The sequence below is a fragment of the Vigna unguiculata genome, chromosome 9, assembly GCF_037176805.1.
Source record: "Vigna unguiculata cultivar grain cowpea cultivar isolate G323 ecotype 2 chromosome 9, ASM3717680v1, whole genome shotgun sequence".
Lineage (NCBI taxonomy): Eukaryota > Viridiplantae > Streptophyta > Magnoliopsida > Fabales > Fabaceae > Vigna > Vigna unguiculata.
The window spans coordinates 6450198-6465290 of record NC_140800.1 but is presented as its reverse complement, the minus strand read 5'-3'; the positions used below and the strand labels follow the sequence as shown (position 1 = coordinate 6465290).

Below are 15093 nucleotides of genomic sequence, written 5' to 3'. Positions count from 1 at the left end.
AGATTTTTTTAGTACACCAAAAATGTTTCATCCCGATTCTTTTCATTCTACACAACCATTTTGTAATGAAAGAATGTATTAGAAGACACTCATTTTCAATGCATACAAGAATTGGCATTGGTTTTCCTTATGATATATCAATTTAGTTTAATTAATTCATGTTATCGTCGTTTTTCTTAATGGGATATACTTATCTGGAACGTTTTCGATACAAAGACTATATTACACTCGTCTCTCGTCTTAGTCGGCATCGGCTCTGATACCACTTGTTAGGTTTATAGAAGAGTTTTACTGTACTAGGAAGAATAAATACTAATGAGACCTGAGTCCAACCACAAAAGCATTGACATCACTCTCAACCTAAAACTAAGACAATAAATTTATGGGTCTTTATCCTTCTATAGTGTCTTACTTTCTCATTTCTAACTAATGTGAAACTTAGACTCACACTTGAATTTCTATCTATCATAGCTTGAAATTAAAAGGATAAAAGTAGATAAAAACTGAGAAACATTTGTTTTGTGCTAACTTGTATGCGCAGAGTAGCTTTGAATGTGTTTCCCCAACATTCCAAGTTTATTATTACTGATGAAATAAGTAGGTACGTTGTAGGTACTCATCATGACAACACATGCATAGTGTTTAACCAACACTGTTTTATTTTACTACTAACTATATATGCAGAAGACATGGCACTGATAATTGAACACAACTTTTGTCAGAAAGTGAGTTGAAAGTGGATTTTACGATCATGATTTGTGAGTGGTTAGGCGTCATTGTCATGCATTGAAAGACGCTCTCGATCGATCGTACCTTAGTATAGATAGAGCTTAAGCAAAGCACCATTTTTAATTTATTTATGATCTTATAGTTTCAACTTGCGTGTGCACCACCAACCTAGCTTTGCAGTAACAGAGTTGAGTGTTAAACAGTAAAACTATTAACACCACTACCTTCTCTCTCTCTCTCTCTCTATATATATATATATATATATATATATTTATACACTTTCTTGGAACAAGTTATAAGTAAACTTATAGATGTGTGAAAAGGTGAATATAAGGCTAGGATGCAGTATCTATAATGGAAATGATAATTCACCTTTGAAGGAATCCATAAGTAGACATATGTAGGTTGTATCAGTAGAACTGTACAATAATGTGAAACAAACAATTAACTATTTAAAGAGAAGGAGATAATTTGATCGAAAATGATTTTTTAATAATTAAATTTTGACAATTATTTTTTACAATAAGCTAATATATTTTAAGTGGTTTTCATTTTTTTATTTTTTTCATATTTCAAAATTACGTAGAAGATACCATCCTAAATTTTAAAAGAAAGTTGTCAAAGTATCACGGTCCTAATTTAATTGTTTATCAAACAAATTCACAATATTTTTATAACTTTTTTACAAACGGTTAAGAGATCACAGTGTGTAAATCGTAATTGCCAATGAACATTTTTATGTTGATTTACTTCAGATTTAAGTTATGCCTAATTCCTTTTTATAAATTATAAAGAGTTATAATAATTAATCTTGAAATATTTCAAGTATTTTTTTCTAATACTTGTGGTTTTTAAAGAATACATAAAATGACTTATATTATTCGACGATAAAATATTTTTTTAGACTAAGTATACAAATTTCTCAAGGTTTTTTGTTATTTTCCTTTGAAATTAAGCATCAATTACACAATTTTTTCCAGGATAATAAGCATTTTCAAGTCATATAACGTTACTCTAAAAAAAGAATATTAAATACATGTTAAGTCACAAACGAGTCTAATGATCATAAGACAATTCTTAATCTTATAGTTTTGTCAATGATACCAATGTTTGGATAATAAAAACAATCAATACAACTTTGGTTCATCTAATATAAGGAACATATTACTGTGAAACATGTGTTAAATAAAAGCTAAAACATGTGTTAAATAAAAGCTAAAGATGATAAAAATGTTTCTTTTACAAAGAATCATATTCAAGATCAATATGTTAATATTTTAATTTTTTTTAATTTAAATGAGTATGAATACTATAATATCCGTACCGGTCTCATTAACATGCAAGTATAAAAAATACTCATACCCGTTATCCACGAATATTCATTTTCTACCAATTACGAATTTTATTCATGAATACGAATTTTTGACATCCCTATTCACTACTATGAATAAACTTCACATCACTAGACATATCTATGAAGTTTGATGAATACAAGACATAACTAGCAAAGCTTCAACAATGTTATCCTAAAATAGAGCCTTCAGGTAAATAATTGATTGGAAAAGATTGCTCAAGAAGACAAGACAAAGAATATAAATAAGTAAAAAGTATAGAAGAAAGTCTTGCATATAAAAGATAACTTGAAGAGAGACAAATTAGTAATTCTTATAATAGCCTGTTATTCAATTCCCACATTTTGTAAATAAGACTTGTATGCTCACAACAAAAACCTTATAAATTGAAACCCATATGAGCTTGTAGAAATCAATCTTTGAATGAGAATCAATTTGAGCTTTTGTGTTTTTTTGGTGAGTATTGCTTGCTTTGTAGACTTCTCTTAAGCGAGTTTGGCTAAACTAGTATGAGTTTGTTGTGTGTTGTTGATTTTGTTTGCCTACTAAATACTTTAGTCAGGTTGCTTGCGCAAAAAGTTCAGAACTCTATTCACCCTTATAGAGCCAATTGTTCCAACAATTCTTTTCAAAGTATAATCTTTCTTGATTTTAAACATTTTTTTTTTTTGGCACAACACAAAAGAAAAGGGGAAACATCAACACTTGGGACAATTCTAAGAAGAAATTTCTCACCTACAGACAACAAAAGGCTTTTTTACTTAACTTGTCTAAAAAAGGAATATTTACCTCAACGAACATAATCATATGAAAAATCATCAAGGAACTAATGGGAAACAAATTAGTTTTGGTCAGCCACCACATTATAGTGAAATATAACATTTATCCAAAAGTTAAAAAAAAAATGCAGTGTATATGTGTATTGCATCGATTACTGCATTGGTGAAGTATTTGAATTGGACCACTTGTCCCTCACAAAGAGATTGTAGCACAAATTCATAAGTACAATAAAGCATTAGATTTTACTTTCCCAGAAACACCAAATTCAATTTCTAGTAAAAAAAAAAATGTAACGGAGTTTTCCACTGTTAAGGCCACTGGAAATGAAACTGAATAATAGCATTATTGCTATGATATCAGTGTATATAACTGCTGCCAGTTGTTGAATACATTACACGCCAACAAAAATTATATTTTGTGCACCTGAAATAGAAGATTGATGAATAAAATTCTAGGCTTTAGGATACATTATTTTGCAGAAAAGCATGATTGCAGTACGAGTCCTAACCTTACTGTTCAAAGAGAAACTTCTCATCAACCTTCCTCCCAGTCCACATCTTCATCTTCATCGACATCTGCTGGAGCAACATCAGCTTGAACATTCAAATCATTAACCTTGTAATTTTCATTTCCAGTACCTGTTTGAAAGCCACCCAAATAAACAGGAGTGAAACAAATAAAAAAGAAACATAAAAAGGAGGCAGTCAATCTGCAATATGTGTGATCAAAGAAATAATACACAAGGTACAACAGCCATCATCAACATTTTAAGACTTGCCTGTAGAATATATGACTTCCTGGCTTGGAGATGAAGAGGAAAGGGAAGAGCACATTATATGTATAATTCAATCCATTATATTACTTTGCTTGAGGTAAGTATTTCAAAGATGATGAAAAGCCAAATTTGGTTTTGAAAATTATAAAAATATCAATTTTAAAGGTTCAACGTATTAATCCAAACTACTAAAGACACCGCTACAACTGTTCTTCCACCTTTAGGAACTACCAACAAGGATTGCATTACATAATCCAACTGTTTTGACCATAGCCATCATTGCCAACACACTATGCCAATGTTGCAACTGGCATAGAAACATTTAATTTCATATTCGTGTATTCAAAAAATTGACTCTTTTAACATATTCAGTTTTCCAAACCACTAGAATCAGCAGTGGAGGGGTTTGGATAGTGTGCACGAGGTCATATGTTCAAATTTCAGTATAATCATCATATTTAAAAATAAAATCCAATTTTCCATTTAATTATTCACGAGTGTAAGCCATAAAATTTATCCTCATTTGGATTAGCAAAGTCTCATGTCAAAAAGTAAAAAAGCAAATTCTTCTAAATTTTCTGATTCCCATCCTTAAAAGTATTTTAACAATTTGGATACCCCAGTAAAACAAAGCCACAGCAAATTACAGAAATGCATTTCCTAGCTCCTATTATTCAGGTTCATCCAACACCAACCAGATGAATGTGGTTCAAAGTTCAAAGCAGGAAAAGTCTGCTAACCACCTGATTCTAAGCAAACTAATTAACTTGCTATTAATTATTGGTTGACGCTGAGAACATAGATTGTAACATTGATGGAGTAACCTAAAAATCTTAAATTGACAAAAAGGACAAGGGCGTAAAATCTAAAGATGAATATAAGGTGATAACAATCCATATTAAGATTAAAAAGAAAGTTTCAATCAATTGAATCAAATTTTCAATCAGTATTACCATAAAAATCTAAATGAAAAAGCGTACGGAAAACACAATGAAAAAAAAATCTTTTCCTTTTACTGAACATCTAGATTAGTAAAGGCACATATAAACACTGTTCGAGATGTGCTAAAATGACCTTGAAAAGACAAATTACCTGCAACTGGAGCTTGCTCCCAGTCTGTACCATCATCATCATCATCTTCCTCATGTTTTGATTTGATTCCAACTTGGCGAACAGAAGCACGGCTAGAAGGATCATTTTCAGTAAATGTATCTGACGAGTCTTGTTTTTTAGAAGCTTCCATTTCATGTTGCTGTTTAAGCAGAGCAGCATAATAAGCCTTGATATACTCATCCTACAAAGAGAAGAAAAACCAGCACATAAGTGAATAAAAGTTTCAGAACCTTCAAATGGAAGGAGCAAGGAACTGAAGTGAAATAACAAGATAAAAGAAAAATAAAACAATAGCTTCTCAAATAGTACATGCCTGTATATTTTTTTTATCATCATGATCAACCGTTGATTTCTTGTCATCCGAGTACTGTGCTGATGTGGAAGTTGAAGTCCCATCCATTTTTATTTCCTCCTTCACCTCTCCTCGTTGTTCCTTTGTAAGAACCATCCCTGATTTTATCATCCATGGTGGCAAAACCTTTAGAGATGAACTTTCAGTTTCGGACTTAACATCATGTCTATTGCCTTCAGTCCCATTGAAGTCGACCACAACCTGTATAAATCCAGCACACCTTACATTTATTCATGTATCACTTATATTGAGACAAGGGAAAAGAAGTGTTAATTAAACTGCTGATAATTATATACTTCACAAGAGTAATGCTACATATACAAATGTACACCCACAAAATCTAATGGATGGATCTGTTTGTACGACATTAGATTAACCTATGAATGTCAGATCCCATTTTTTCTACACATCTTTATGCAATAAAAACCTGCCTATACTGGGGTTTGTTACTAATCTTTACTTAATCGGTCCCAAAGCCCAGATAAAACTTAAGAGGGATGTTAAGCAATTGAGAGATATGTAAAACTTCATTAAATTTCAGTGACATGGATCAATGAGATGATAATGTTAGTATCAATTTTTTATATATATCTGGTTTAATCAATTTAACAAAGAAATCACAGGTTGAACCAGTGACCATTAACCGAGTACCACAACTGAGTTGATCTATGATCTGAGTCTAATAACATTGCATGGAGGTCAATTTAATGTGGCTATTGCAAGATTAATTACTGGATGGAGATCAATTTCAAGTTATTCTATACTTTTGGTGGAAATTTAGTAACATGGAGAAAAAAGAATCCAAGTGCAGAGGCTGAATTTTGGGTTATGGAACAAGGGTTTTGGGAATTGCTTTGGCGAAAATTATATTAGCCTGTCGTACAACAAAGTATGAAATGACTATGGTGCAGTAGTATATACTAAATTACAGTTAGCATTATTGCCAATCTGGTTCAAGACGAGGGAATGAAACACAATGAAATCGTTTGTCACTTCATCAAGGAGAACTGATGACTACATCATAAAAGGTCTTTAGATGGAAAACATGTTCAAAGGTTGCCAACAGAGAAATGTCAAGACATTAGTAACAAGTTGGGAATTATAGACATCCATGCAACATCTTGGAGGGATGTGATATAAAACACAAAATAAATAATTATGTAACTTTTGTATATTACTTTTATTACTAGGACACTCACTTGTAGGAAAGATATATTTCCTATTTGATTTCTTAGCAAGTTAGTATAAATGTAGTATCCACATACCTCAACTAAACAGAATTTTTTCAGAAATTTCGATCTTTCAAATATAGATGAAAGCCAAAATATAGAAAAGGGAGGAAAATCATAATTATGTGGAGGATAAGATAAGAAAAGCAAGACAAAAATAATTAAATAAAAACAAGAATCGGAATAATTAGCAAGGTTAACTGCCTAGTTCTTTGCATTGAAGAAATGATGATCCTTAAAACAGGAAACTCTTACCTTAGTATCCCCACTGTAAGGCATTGGTGCTCCATTATATCCCAGCTGAGACATTTTAGAATCACCAGCCATATCTCCGTTGGCTGCACGCCCCATAGCACTAGCTCGAGCTTCCCATGCTATGAGACTACCAAATTCTGGAACTGGCAAATCTTTCACCCTGCTGAGTTGGTCCATTAAAGGCTTGAGTTGTATCTGCAACCAATTTCAATTTTATTTTAGCTTTTTTTGACAAAATAACAGAGTATAATCCATTGATTATCAATTACATGTATTTTGAACCAATATAACTAAGGAGAAGAAAGAATGGAGTTTGACATGCACTACACAAGTTTCTTAGTCATTATAGTCATTGTTAGCAGTAGTCCGACTGGGCTGGAGCTAGTACCAGCTAGTACTGAACTAGTTTTTACTTATTAGTATAAATTGTACTGAGCTTGCCCCAGCTGTTCTATCTTGTCGGTAGTCAGAAGTTATGGTAGCTGTCAATAGACACATGTCATTAACAGTTTCAGTTGCTTGCTCGGCACTCAGAATAGCTATAAGTTTTCTGATATAACAAATTCAAAATCAAAACAGTTAATGAAATCATACTTTTCTCTCAGAAATTCACTTTTGCACTTTTCTCTAAAATACTAACATTGTTTTCCATCAAAAACCCTAAAATTTTAACAATGATCAAACGTTAAAACAAAAAAAAAATTGCAGACCAGAAACACCAATAAATAAAGGCTAGCACAGTGCATTGTCTAGCAAAAATTAAATCCATTCAAATGAGATTTGAGACACCCGAAATATATCTAGATGAAATTCATGAAATAAAAGGTATTTTACAAGTCTTGTATATGTCTAGGATATCTAGATGAAATCCATAAAATATAAGGTATTTTTCAAGTCCTGTACGAAAGAGAGCAGATCAAGTCATAATACTTCTCAATTTTTAAATGGATTCATAGGACTATTGGTCATCAACTTTTCCAACAAAAAGAAAAAATGACAGTTTAAGAACCTGAAAATAAGGATTCAGGTGTTGGACTTATTATCATTACCATGCCATTACACATTCTATTATACTGTGGTTTATTTCAACTATTACTAACCCAAGAACCATGCATATCTTACTTTAATATCAAAAGAAACAAAGAGATGAAGCTATCAGACACCCTTCTATTCCAACTATTACTAACTCAAGAACCATGCACATCTTACTTTAATATCAAAAGAAACAAAGAGATGAAGCTATGAGACACCCTTCTATTCCATTCCTTTTGTTAGAGATTCCACATTGCCTAGAGACAATGCTATCAGACACCCTTCTATTCCCACGGTTGGAGCTAGACATAGCACCAAATTATAATATATTATTGGATGTAAACTTCACCTTACCAAACTAGTTTTATAATGTTAAATTAGACTTAAAATCCACTTTCTAAGACTTCTACAATTTGAGGGTTTGCTCGCAGGCTTGCAATTATATGGGGTGGGCTACACCTAGTGGCCAAAAGGTCTTGTGCCTGCCTAGCCTACATTGACTAGTGTCTTCAAGGGCACAAGCCCTACTCATTACACTAGGAACATTATCCCATTTGGATAATTAGCAATTATAGCCATTTGGAGTGAGAACATTGTCTCATTTGGAGTCAAGTATAGCCATAGGTTCCACAATAGGATGATTAGCGAACATCATATAGTATTAGTAGTAAGTAGGTTCGAGTGTGGGTCATGCAATAAGGCTAAGTGGAATAATGTTTAAGTAGTACATGCTTTTTAAATGGAACCTCCAAATTGATAGGTCAATGACTTTTTAGGTCCATTAATGACATGTTTAGAACACCACATGTTGGCTTATACATTGGAATTGCATTGATAGGGTATCATAGTTCACTGTTATGTATGGGTCCAAGACTCATGAGCCATTGCGTGCCCAAAATAATGTCCGTTCCCTGGATGGTGAGTAAGATTTGTGGACAAAAGAACTCAATGGAAAAAACTTGGCCTTGGATGGTGAGTAAGACTTGTGGACAAACATGAGAATACAGCCATTGCCAACAATGACGCAAACGGCATTGATTAGATGAGGTAGGAAGCCAAGGAACTTTACAGCATAGGTTTGCACAAAAATTGTGGGTTTTACCATCATCAATAAGGATGGTACTCTTGTGTGGTTAACTGAGCCATAAACACAGCATTTTAGGGCAAGGGAGACTAGAAAGTGCATTGTTGCTAATGTGACTGTAGGTATAGCATAGAGGTCCTAAGGAATTTAAAAGGTGAAATGGAGTTGTTGCCAGGATTGTGTTGGGAACAAGCCAACAGATAATTGAACAGATAAAACAAGAATATATTAACCTCACAGCAATTTTTAATCATAAATCAATGCCTTTACACTGTGAGGCCTAATGATACAAAATTAATCAGTTCTAGTAAATGGTTGTGAAAACCATAATAATCAATCTTAAAACAAAAGGATTCATAATAGGAAGCCCAAAATAGAAGAAATGACATTGTAAAATCATAAAAGAACCTCCATCTTTTGAAGCATGTCTTTTAACTTTTCATGTCGCCGTCTTCTTGCGTTATCATCTCCATCAGCCCCTTCTTGAACAACAAACTTGTCACTTTCTACCTCAAGTTTTCCATTACAACTTTCACAATGGAAGTCGTCATCTTCAAAAGATACTAACCGCAATGCATCCAAAGCATTGTATCTAAACAATTCAAATCCCCAAGTATTATGGAAACATGAAACAATTATTGATATTGAAATAAATATGGAGTTATAATGGATTACTTAAACCTTTTTCCACACTTTGTACAGATATATTCTTCAATTGTGTTCTTGTTGTCCAATTCATCTTTCAGCAGCTTCTTCATGCGATGGATTCTGTACCTAACCACATCATATATCTGCAACAAAATTCAACATAAAAATTTCTACACATGCGGGAGCCATAATTTAATTGATAACTGACTCAAAAATAGTGACAAGAAAGCACACAAAATAAAACAAAAACCACATGAATCATGGAAGAGCAACATTTGTAGAAATATATATGGATGGGATAAACTGGGAAGAGACAAACCTGGGCATAATCTAGACAACAGTAAGAGTGTGTGTGTAACTTGACTTTCTCTTCTCCCTCTTTTCCAGTTAGTTGAGCATCAACTGTAGCAGCTGTAGCAGCACTATACAATTTGGCTCCTTTTGCTGTCTGGAAAACGAGATAATATATATCATAAGAAGAAAATACGGGCACCACTATTTGCATCATTAACAGGTAACATCCTAACACTCCAAACATAATAACGAAAACTAATAAAACTCAGACAAGCACGAACAAAATAAAAACACTGCCAAGTGATCCAAGATATAATACTAATCAATGTGAGACTTACGCACTCCCTCCCTAGTACCCAAGCCCCCCTATCAAAATAGAAAACTAGAATCCTATACTTAAAATGTGGGAGTGAAGTTCCATCCTTGCATTGCGTTTGAAGTCCTATCAAAAACACTGGCAAGTGATCCAAGTAAAGAGTTTAAATTAGTAACCGAAGAATCATAAGGTGACAAATGTTCCTTATTTTCAAGCCTATCAAAGACTGGCTGGGATGTTAAACTATCTCACTATTAGTCAACCAAATATTTCATTAGCTCTAAGTGTTGAGTCAATTCCCAACCTATCTTTGTAATAGTTACTGCAATGTTGTGGTTTGAATGTTGAGATAGTCTATGAGAACAAGGCCATCCTGATATGAGCATATACAAATGTATATTGATGACTTGATGTGAAGCCTACCCATGCATGTAAGAGGGGTCACTAATGAGAAGTGGTTCTCCCTTGCTGGTTCCCCTGGCTTTCAATGTACTTCTCTTCCTTTTCTCTATCTGAGTATCCCTATCTTCCTCATGAAACCCATAGCAGATAGGATTAAGGCTAAGGTTCCAGGTAGAAGGCATATTAGCTATTTATTGCAGACACGGTAGCTTTGGTCAAGTTTGTGATACGCAGCATGTTCACTTGTAGCTATAGCGTCAATAGCTGGCCCTTATCCCTCATCAAAGCCAAAAATAGATGCATGAAGAATTTCATATGGTTTGGCAACTCGAATTCTAAGAAATTGGTTCCGGTTGCCTGGTCTCAAGTTCGTAAGCCATATGTGGATGGTGGATTAGAAATTAGATCTACAAGACAATTGAATGATGCTTCCATGTTGAAGTTGGGTTTGGGAGTTAGTCTCTGGACAATCAATGGACTTAATCAGAGCCAGGGTCTTCAAAACGGGGCAAATCATTGAGAACCATATTAGATCCTCTATATGGGTTGGTTTGAAGAACATTATGGCAATAGTCCAGGAGAACTATGCTAGGTATATTGACACAGGAGATAAGATTAACTTTTGGACAGACACTTGGCTTGCGAAGCCCCTGATTCAAGTGATATATTCCCCGATTTTTTTAATTGTATGCTGGAAGCATTAATCAAGGACTTCAGACATAATGGAGATTGGGTTATTCCTCTTAGTCTTATACAAAAGTGTCCTTCTTTAGCTGTTGAGCTTTCTTTTAAACATCCTTCCACTTCTATTGTAGAGGATGCTAAAAGATGGAGTTTCACTAGCACTGGTAACTTGAGTATTAAGGAAGTGTTTCTATTTCTTCCTCCTCCCCTCCTTCCAAAGCTTTTCTATTCTGGAGATTGTACTACAAAAAAATTCCTAAGAATGAGAATCCTAGATTAAGAGGGTGCACAAACGTCTCTATTTGTTGCTTTTGTTGTAATGAGGCTGAAACCTCACCACACGTTTTTTAATTGACAGTTGCTTCATCTTCTACAATTGGTTCACTAGCAAAATTCAACAACACCTGAATTTTCAACAGCTACTACTATGCTATGCACCAGGTTGTGGGGGGGAAAACAAGAGAGTTTTGATGACCGCTTGTGCTTATATTATTGCTGAGAAATGGGAATCAGAAACAGTATTAGGTTTGACAGGAAGGCTCTGGTCCCCGTTTGTCAAAAACCATATTCAAGTCTTGTAAAACTGGTTGGTACTAATTGTGCAAGTCACATGAAGTCTTCAATAGAGGAATTCAACACTCATTCTTCGCTGAAATTAAATGTAACAACAAGAGCAAGATCATTCGAGTTGAATGGAAACTGTGTGAGAGAAGCATACAATTGGAGCTTGTGGACAAGGTCATTAATGAGTATGATGCAGAAGAAGTAAACAAAATCTTAGAAATTGCATTGTTATGCACTCAGGCATCAATTGCAACAAGGCCAACCATGTCTGAAGCAAGAGCAAGAGCTTAGTGGAGCACCTGTGAAGAACTATGCCTGTGTTTGTTTAAATAAATATGATAAATAGGGAAGGCAGCTCTGCTGGTGCATGTAATGCCACTGTCTCCATTTTTGTTCTATCAACTCAATGATTATGAAATTTTAATCACTTTGAACCAATAAATTACTAGAATTAATCAGATTAAGTTTTGGATAACTTTTCATTATGTATACATTTTGAAAAGATTATGTAAACAGTAGTTATATAAATATATGTGTGTGTGTGTGTGTACATATATACATATATACATATATACATATATATATATACATATATATATATATATGTATATATATATATATATGTATATGAATAACTTTTCATTTCAAGAGCAGTTTATCAATTTTATTGTCAATGTGTAGTGCTATATATATTTTCAAGTTTCCTATCATACAAGTGTCAGTTTAATATGTGTGTGTATGCATGTATACATGAAAAACAATTAACATTTGGCTACTGTGTTTCCATTAGATGGAATCTCATCTCTTGTTGTCAGATTGAGAACGGAGGCAAAATGATGTTGCCTCACGGGAAGATTTAATCAAGCGAGATCATTACATCCTTTTGGGAACTCTAATGAACAGATGTTTTCACCAAGTCACTCAAGAGGCCTTCGGGTACATACAACAAATATGAACTAGCTTGGGGGGAGTACTAAAATATCCTCTGTTTCCTTATCTTTTGTACAAGTAAACAGTGTTTGACTTTGTTTCCTTGAAGCTGGCATATATAAAAGCAAACAAAGTCAAATAACTAGGTTCATTCCCTATAATGAAGAAATTTTGATTACACATTGGTCATCATAATTAACAAGGATGAGAGTCAACATCTGCATATGCTTACAAGAGAGTGTCATTCAGGGAAGTAACACCAATGAACTGCACAGACAGAACCCAATAGTTACCTCTCTTCTATATTCTCTAGTAATGATCTTCTCTTCTTCGAAGAACCGAAGAGTTCGGCGAAGTTGTTTTGTGTGTAATTTGAGATCTTTTGCCAAATCTTCTTCTCTGACCCATTGTCGCCTGAACAGAATTAGCAAAAGATCAATAATGAAACCACAGAATCAAGGAAATGCATCCAAAATTCTTTCAAAATCACACTTCAATATAGTACACAAACAGCCCCGTTGATCTACACTATCATATTAAGAAGCAATATACTTGCAACAATACTTTCACGCCCCACATTTTCAAATAAGTATTCCTTCAAATTTCACTTCAATCCCATATTCATTTTCATTCGGTATTCTGTCATAACTTATTCCACAATCAAAAGCTGAATATCATGAATATTTTCAGTGAGATCAAACCTTGTGAGGGCATCGAGAATCACCACAGCGATACCTCTGTTATCGCTCCTTCCCGATTTGACTTGATTCTCTCCTTTACTTGTTAGATCATCATAAAAAGCCCTTGCAGCTAGTTTAACCAACCTACACCAAAATCAAAAGTAACTAATTAAATAGATCAATTCTTCCGTGTTTGTTTTTTAATTGACAAAGAACACAGTTGTTCTAGAATCTTCGATTGAATTAGAAGAAAAACCCGCGTACTTGTTGTAGTGATCAACCATCGAAGCGATCTGAGAATAAATTTTAAGTTGCTCCGATAGTTCGAGCGTTCAAATCGGAAAGGAATGATAAGTGATGTGTGTGTGCGCTATTATCCAATGATGTTCATCGCAGCTCACAACTCTCTCCCATCATTCTAAATAAAAGGCAATTCCAAATACAATAGGCCGTTATATATATGGTAGGGCTTTCCCAAAGAAGAGTAAAATATTCAATTACTCTCCTTGATATTTCTTTTTAAATATCAAAATCAGATTATCTTTCTTTATCTTTCAAACTTTATATAATATGTTTTCAGCAGATACTGGTACAGATTATTTATTTATTTTATGGTAACAATTAAAATATATATAATTTAACAAATGTTATCTTCAATTTTTTTTTCATAATTTTTCTGCCAAATATCGAAAAATGTTTTCTAGTAAAGAAGAATTATAATTAAGATTAATTTTGTGATGATTTTTCATTAAATTTGTGCAATTAATATAATTTCACGACTTTTTTATTTAAATTCAAATTTTCAAAAAAAAAAGACAAATTTCATAGAAAATTGTAAATTTTAACCAGAAGAAGTGTAAGTAAACTATAAAATCATGAAATGAGACTTATAAAATACTACATATATAAATTGAGATTTTTATTACTTTTGTGATTTTTAATAGTTTTAACTTGTAATAAATGAAATTAATTGTTAATATTTTCCTTCATATGAATGAGATAGATAACATTTTTCGATCCGATGTTATAAGTATAATAAATTTATTTTAAATATAATTGAAGAATAAAATACTGTGTTTGTACTACAGATATGTGCACTAGTGTATCATCATGGAGGTTGAGGGAGTGAAAATTAATTGCAAATTTGTAAGATATAAAATATTTATAAGTTTCTCAATTTGAGAGTAATTACATAAAATAATAATTTAATAATATTTAATCATTGTAAAGAATATTAAAAAGAGTATAAGTGATTATTTTTTTATTCTTCTCAAATATTAGAATAAGAAAGTACAATTATTTTGAACTTATACTTTTTTATGTAAATTGACACATTTGTCTTGGAGTTATATATAAACATATTCTATTCTTAATTATGAGAGATTTTGCATTCTTTTAACACTAAAGTTTGTTATTTTCTTAATTATATTTCACATGGGTCTTATAATCATATAAGGAGTTAGATGAATCAACTTAAGAATCCTATTTATTTTATTAAATTTATTAAACAAAAAGAGAAAATAATTAATTAGAAAAATATCAATTATGATGGAAAGAAAATGAGGAGATGATAAATAAAAATTGAACTTTAGACTCTAAGTTGCATGAGAATTTTTTGACTTTCCTTTTTTTTTTTACGGCTCCACATGGAAAATTATATAAATATTTATCGATCACTATTTATAATTTAAAATATTACCTTAACTCATCGAGTGAATCCTAATTTGATAAATTGGTTTTTATAAACAAAAATAGTATTGTTCTAAATTTTTTTAAGGAATAGAAAATTATTAAGGAAAATTCAACTTGAGAGCAACTTTGATTTTTAGGGTTCACATTTGTTGAGTAGATCTAAACTCATTAACTACATATAC

General features: G+C 32.6%; 1 protein-coding gene across 1 annotated transcript; it reads right to left on the bottom strand.

The window, feature by feature from the left end:
- Positions 1-2974: 2974 nt before the first annotated feature.
- On the bottom strand, positions 2975-13644 carry LOC114164026 (uncharacterized). Its single transcript, XM_028048487.2, has 11 exons — positions 13484-13644; positions 13241-13363; positions 12833-12953; positions 9669-9797; positions 9383-9492; positions 9110-9293; positions 6586-6780; positions 5063-5302; positions 4729-4930; positions 3370-3499; positions 2975-3284 (listed from the first exon to the last, which is right to left on the bottom strand). Exons 1-10 carry the CDS (start codon positions 13501-13503, stop codon positions 3396-3398), a joined length of 1428 nt encoding a protein of 475 aa, XP_027904288.1. The 5' UTR covers positions 13504-13644; the 3' UTR covers positions 2975-3284; positions 3370-3395.
- Between the last annotated feature and the right edge of the window lie 1449 nt (positions 13645-15093).

What these genes read in the sequence shown, in the direction of transcription:
- LOC114164026 (XM_028048487.2), bottom strand. Translation starts at nt 13,503, where the DNA reads ATGGTTGATCACTACAACAA. An exon ending in CTTACAGTGGGGATACTAAG is followed by an intron (nt 5,303 to 6,585) that starts GTAAGAGTTTCC and finishes GGATTTATACAG; the next exon opens with GTTGTGGTCGACTTCAATGG. An exon ending in ATGATAAAAAAAATATACAG is followed by an intron (nt 4,931 to 5,062) that starts GCATGTACTATT and finishes TTCTCTTTGTAG; the next exon opens with GATGAGTATATCAAGGCTTA.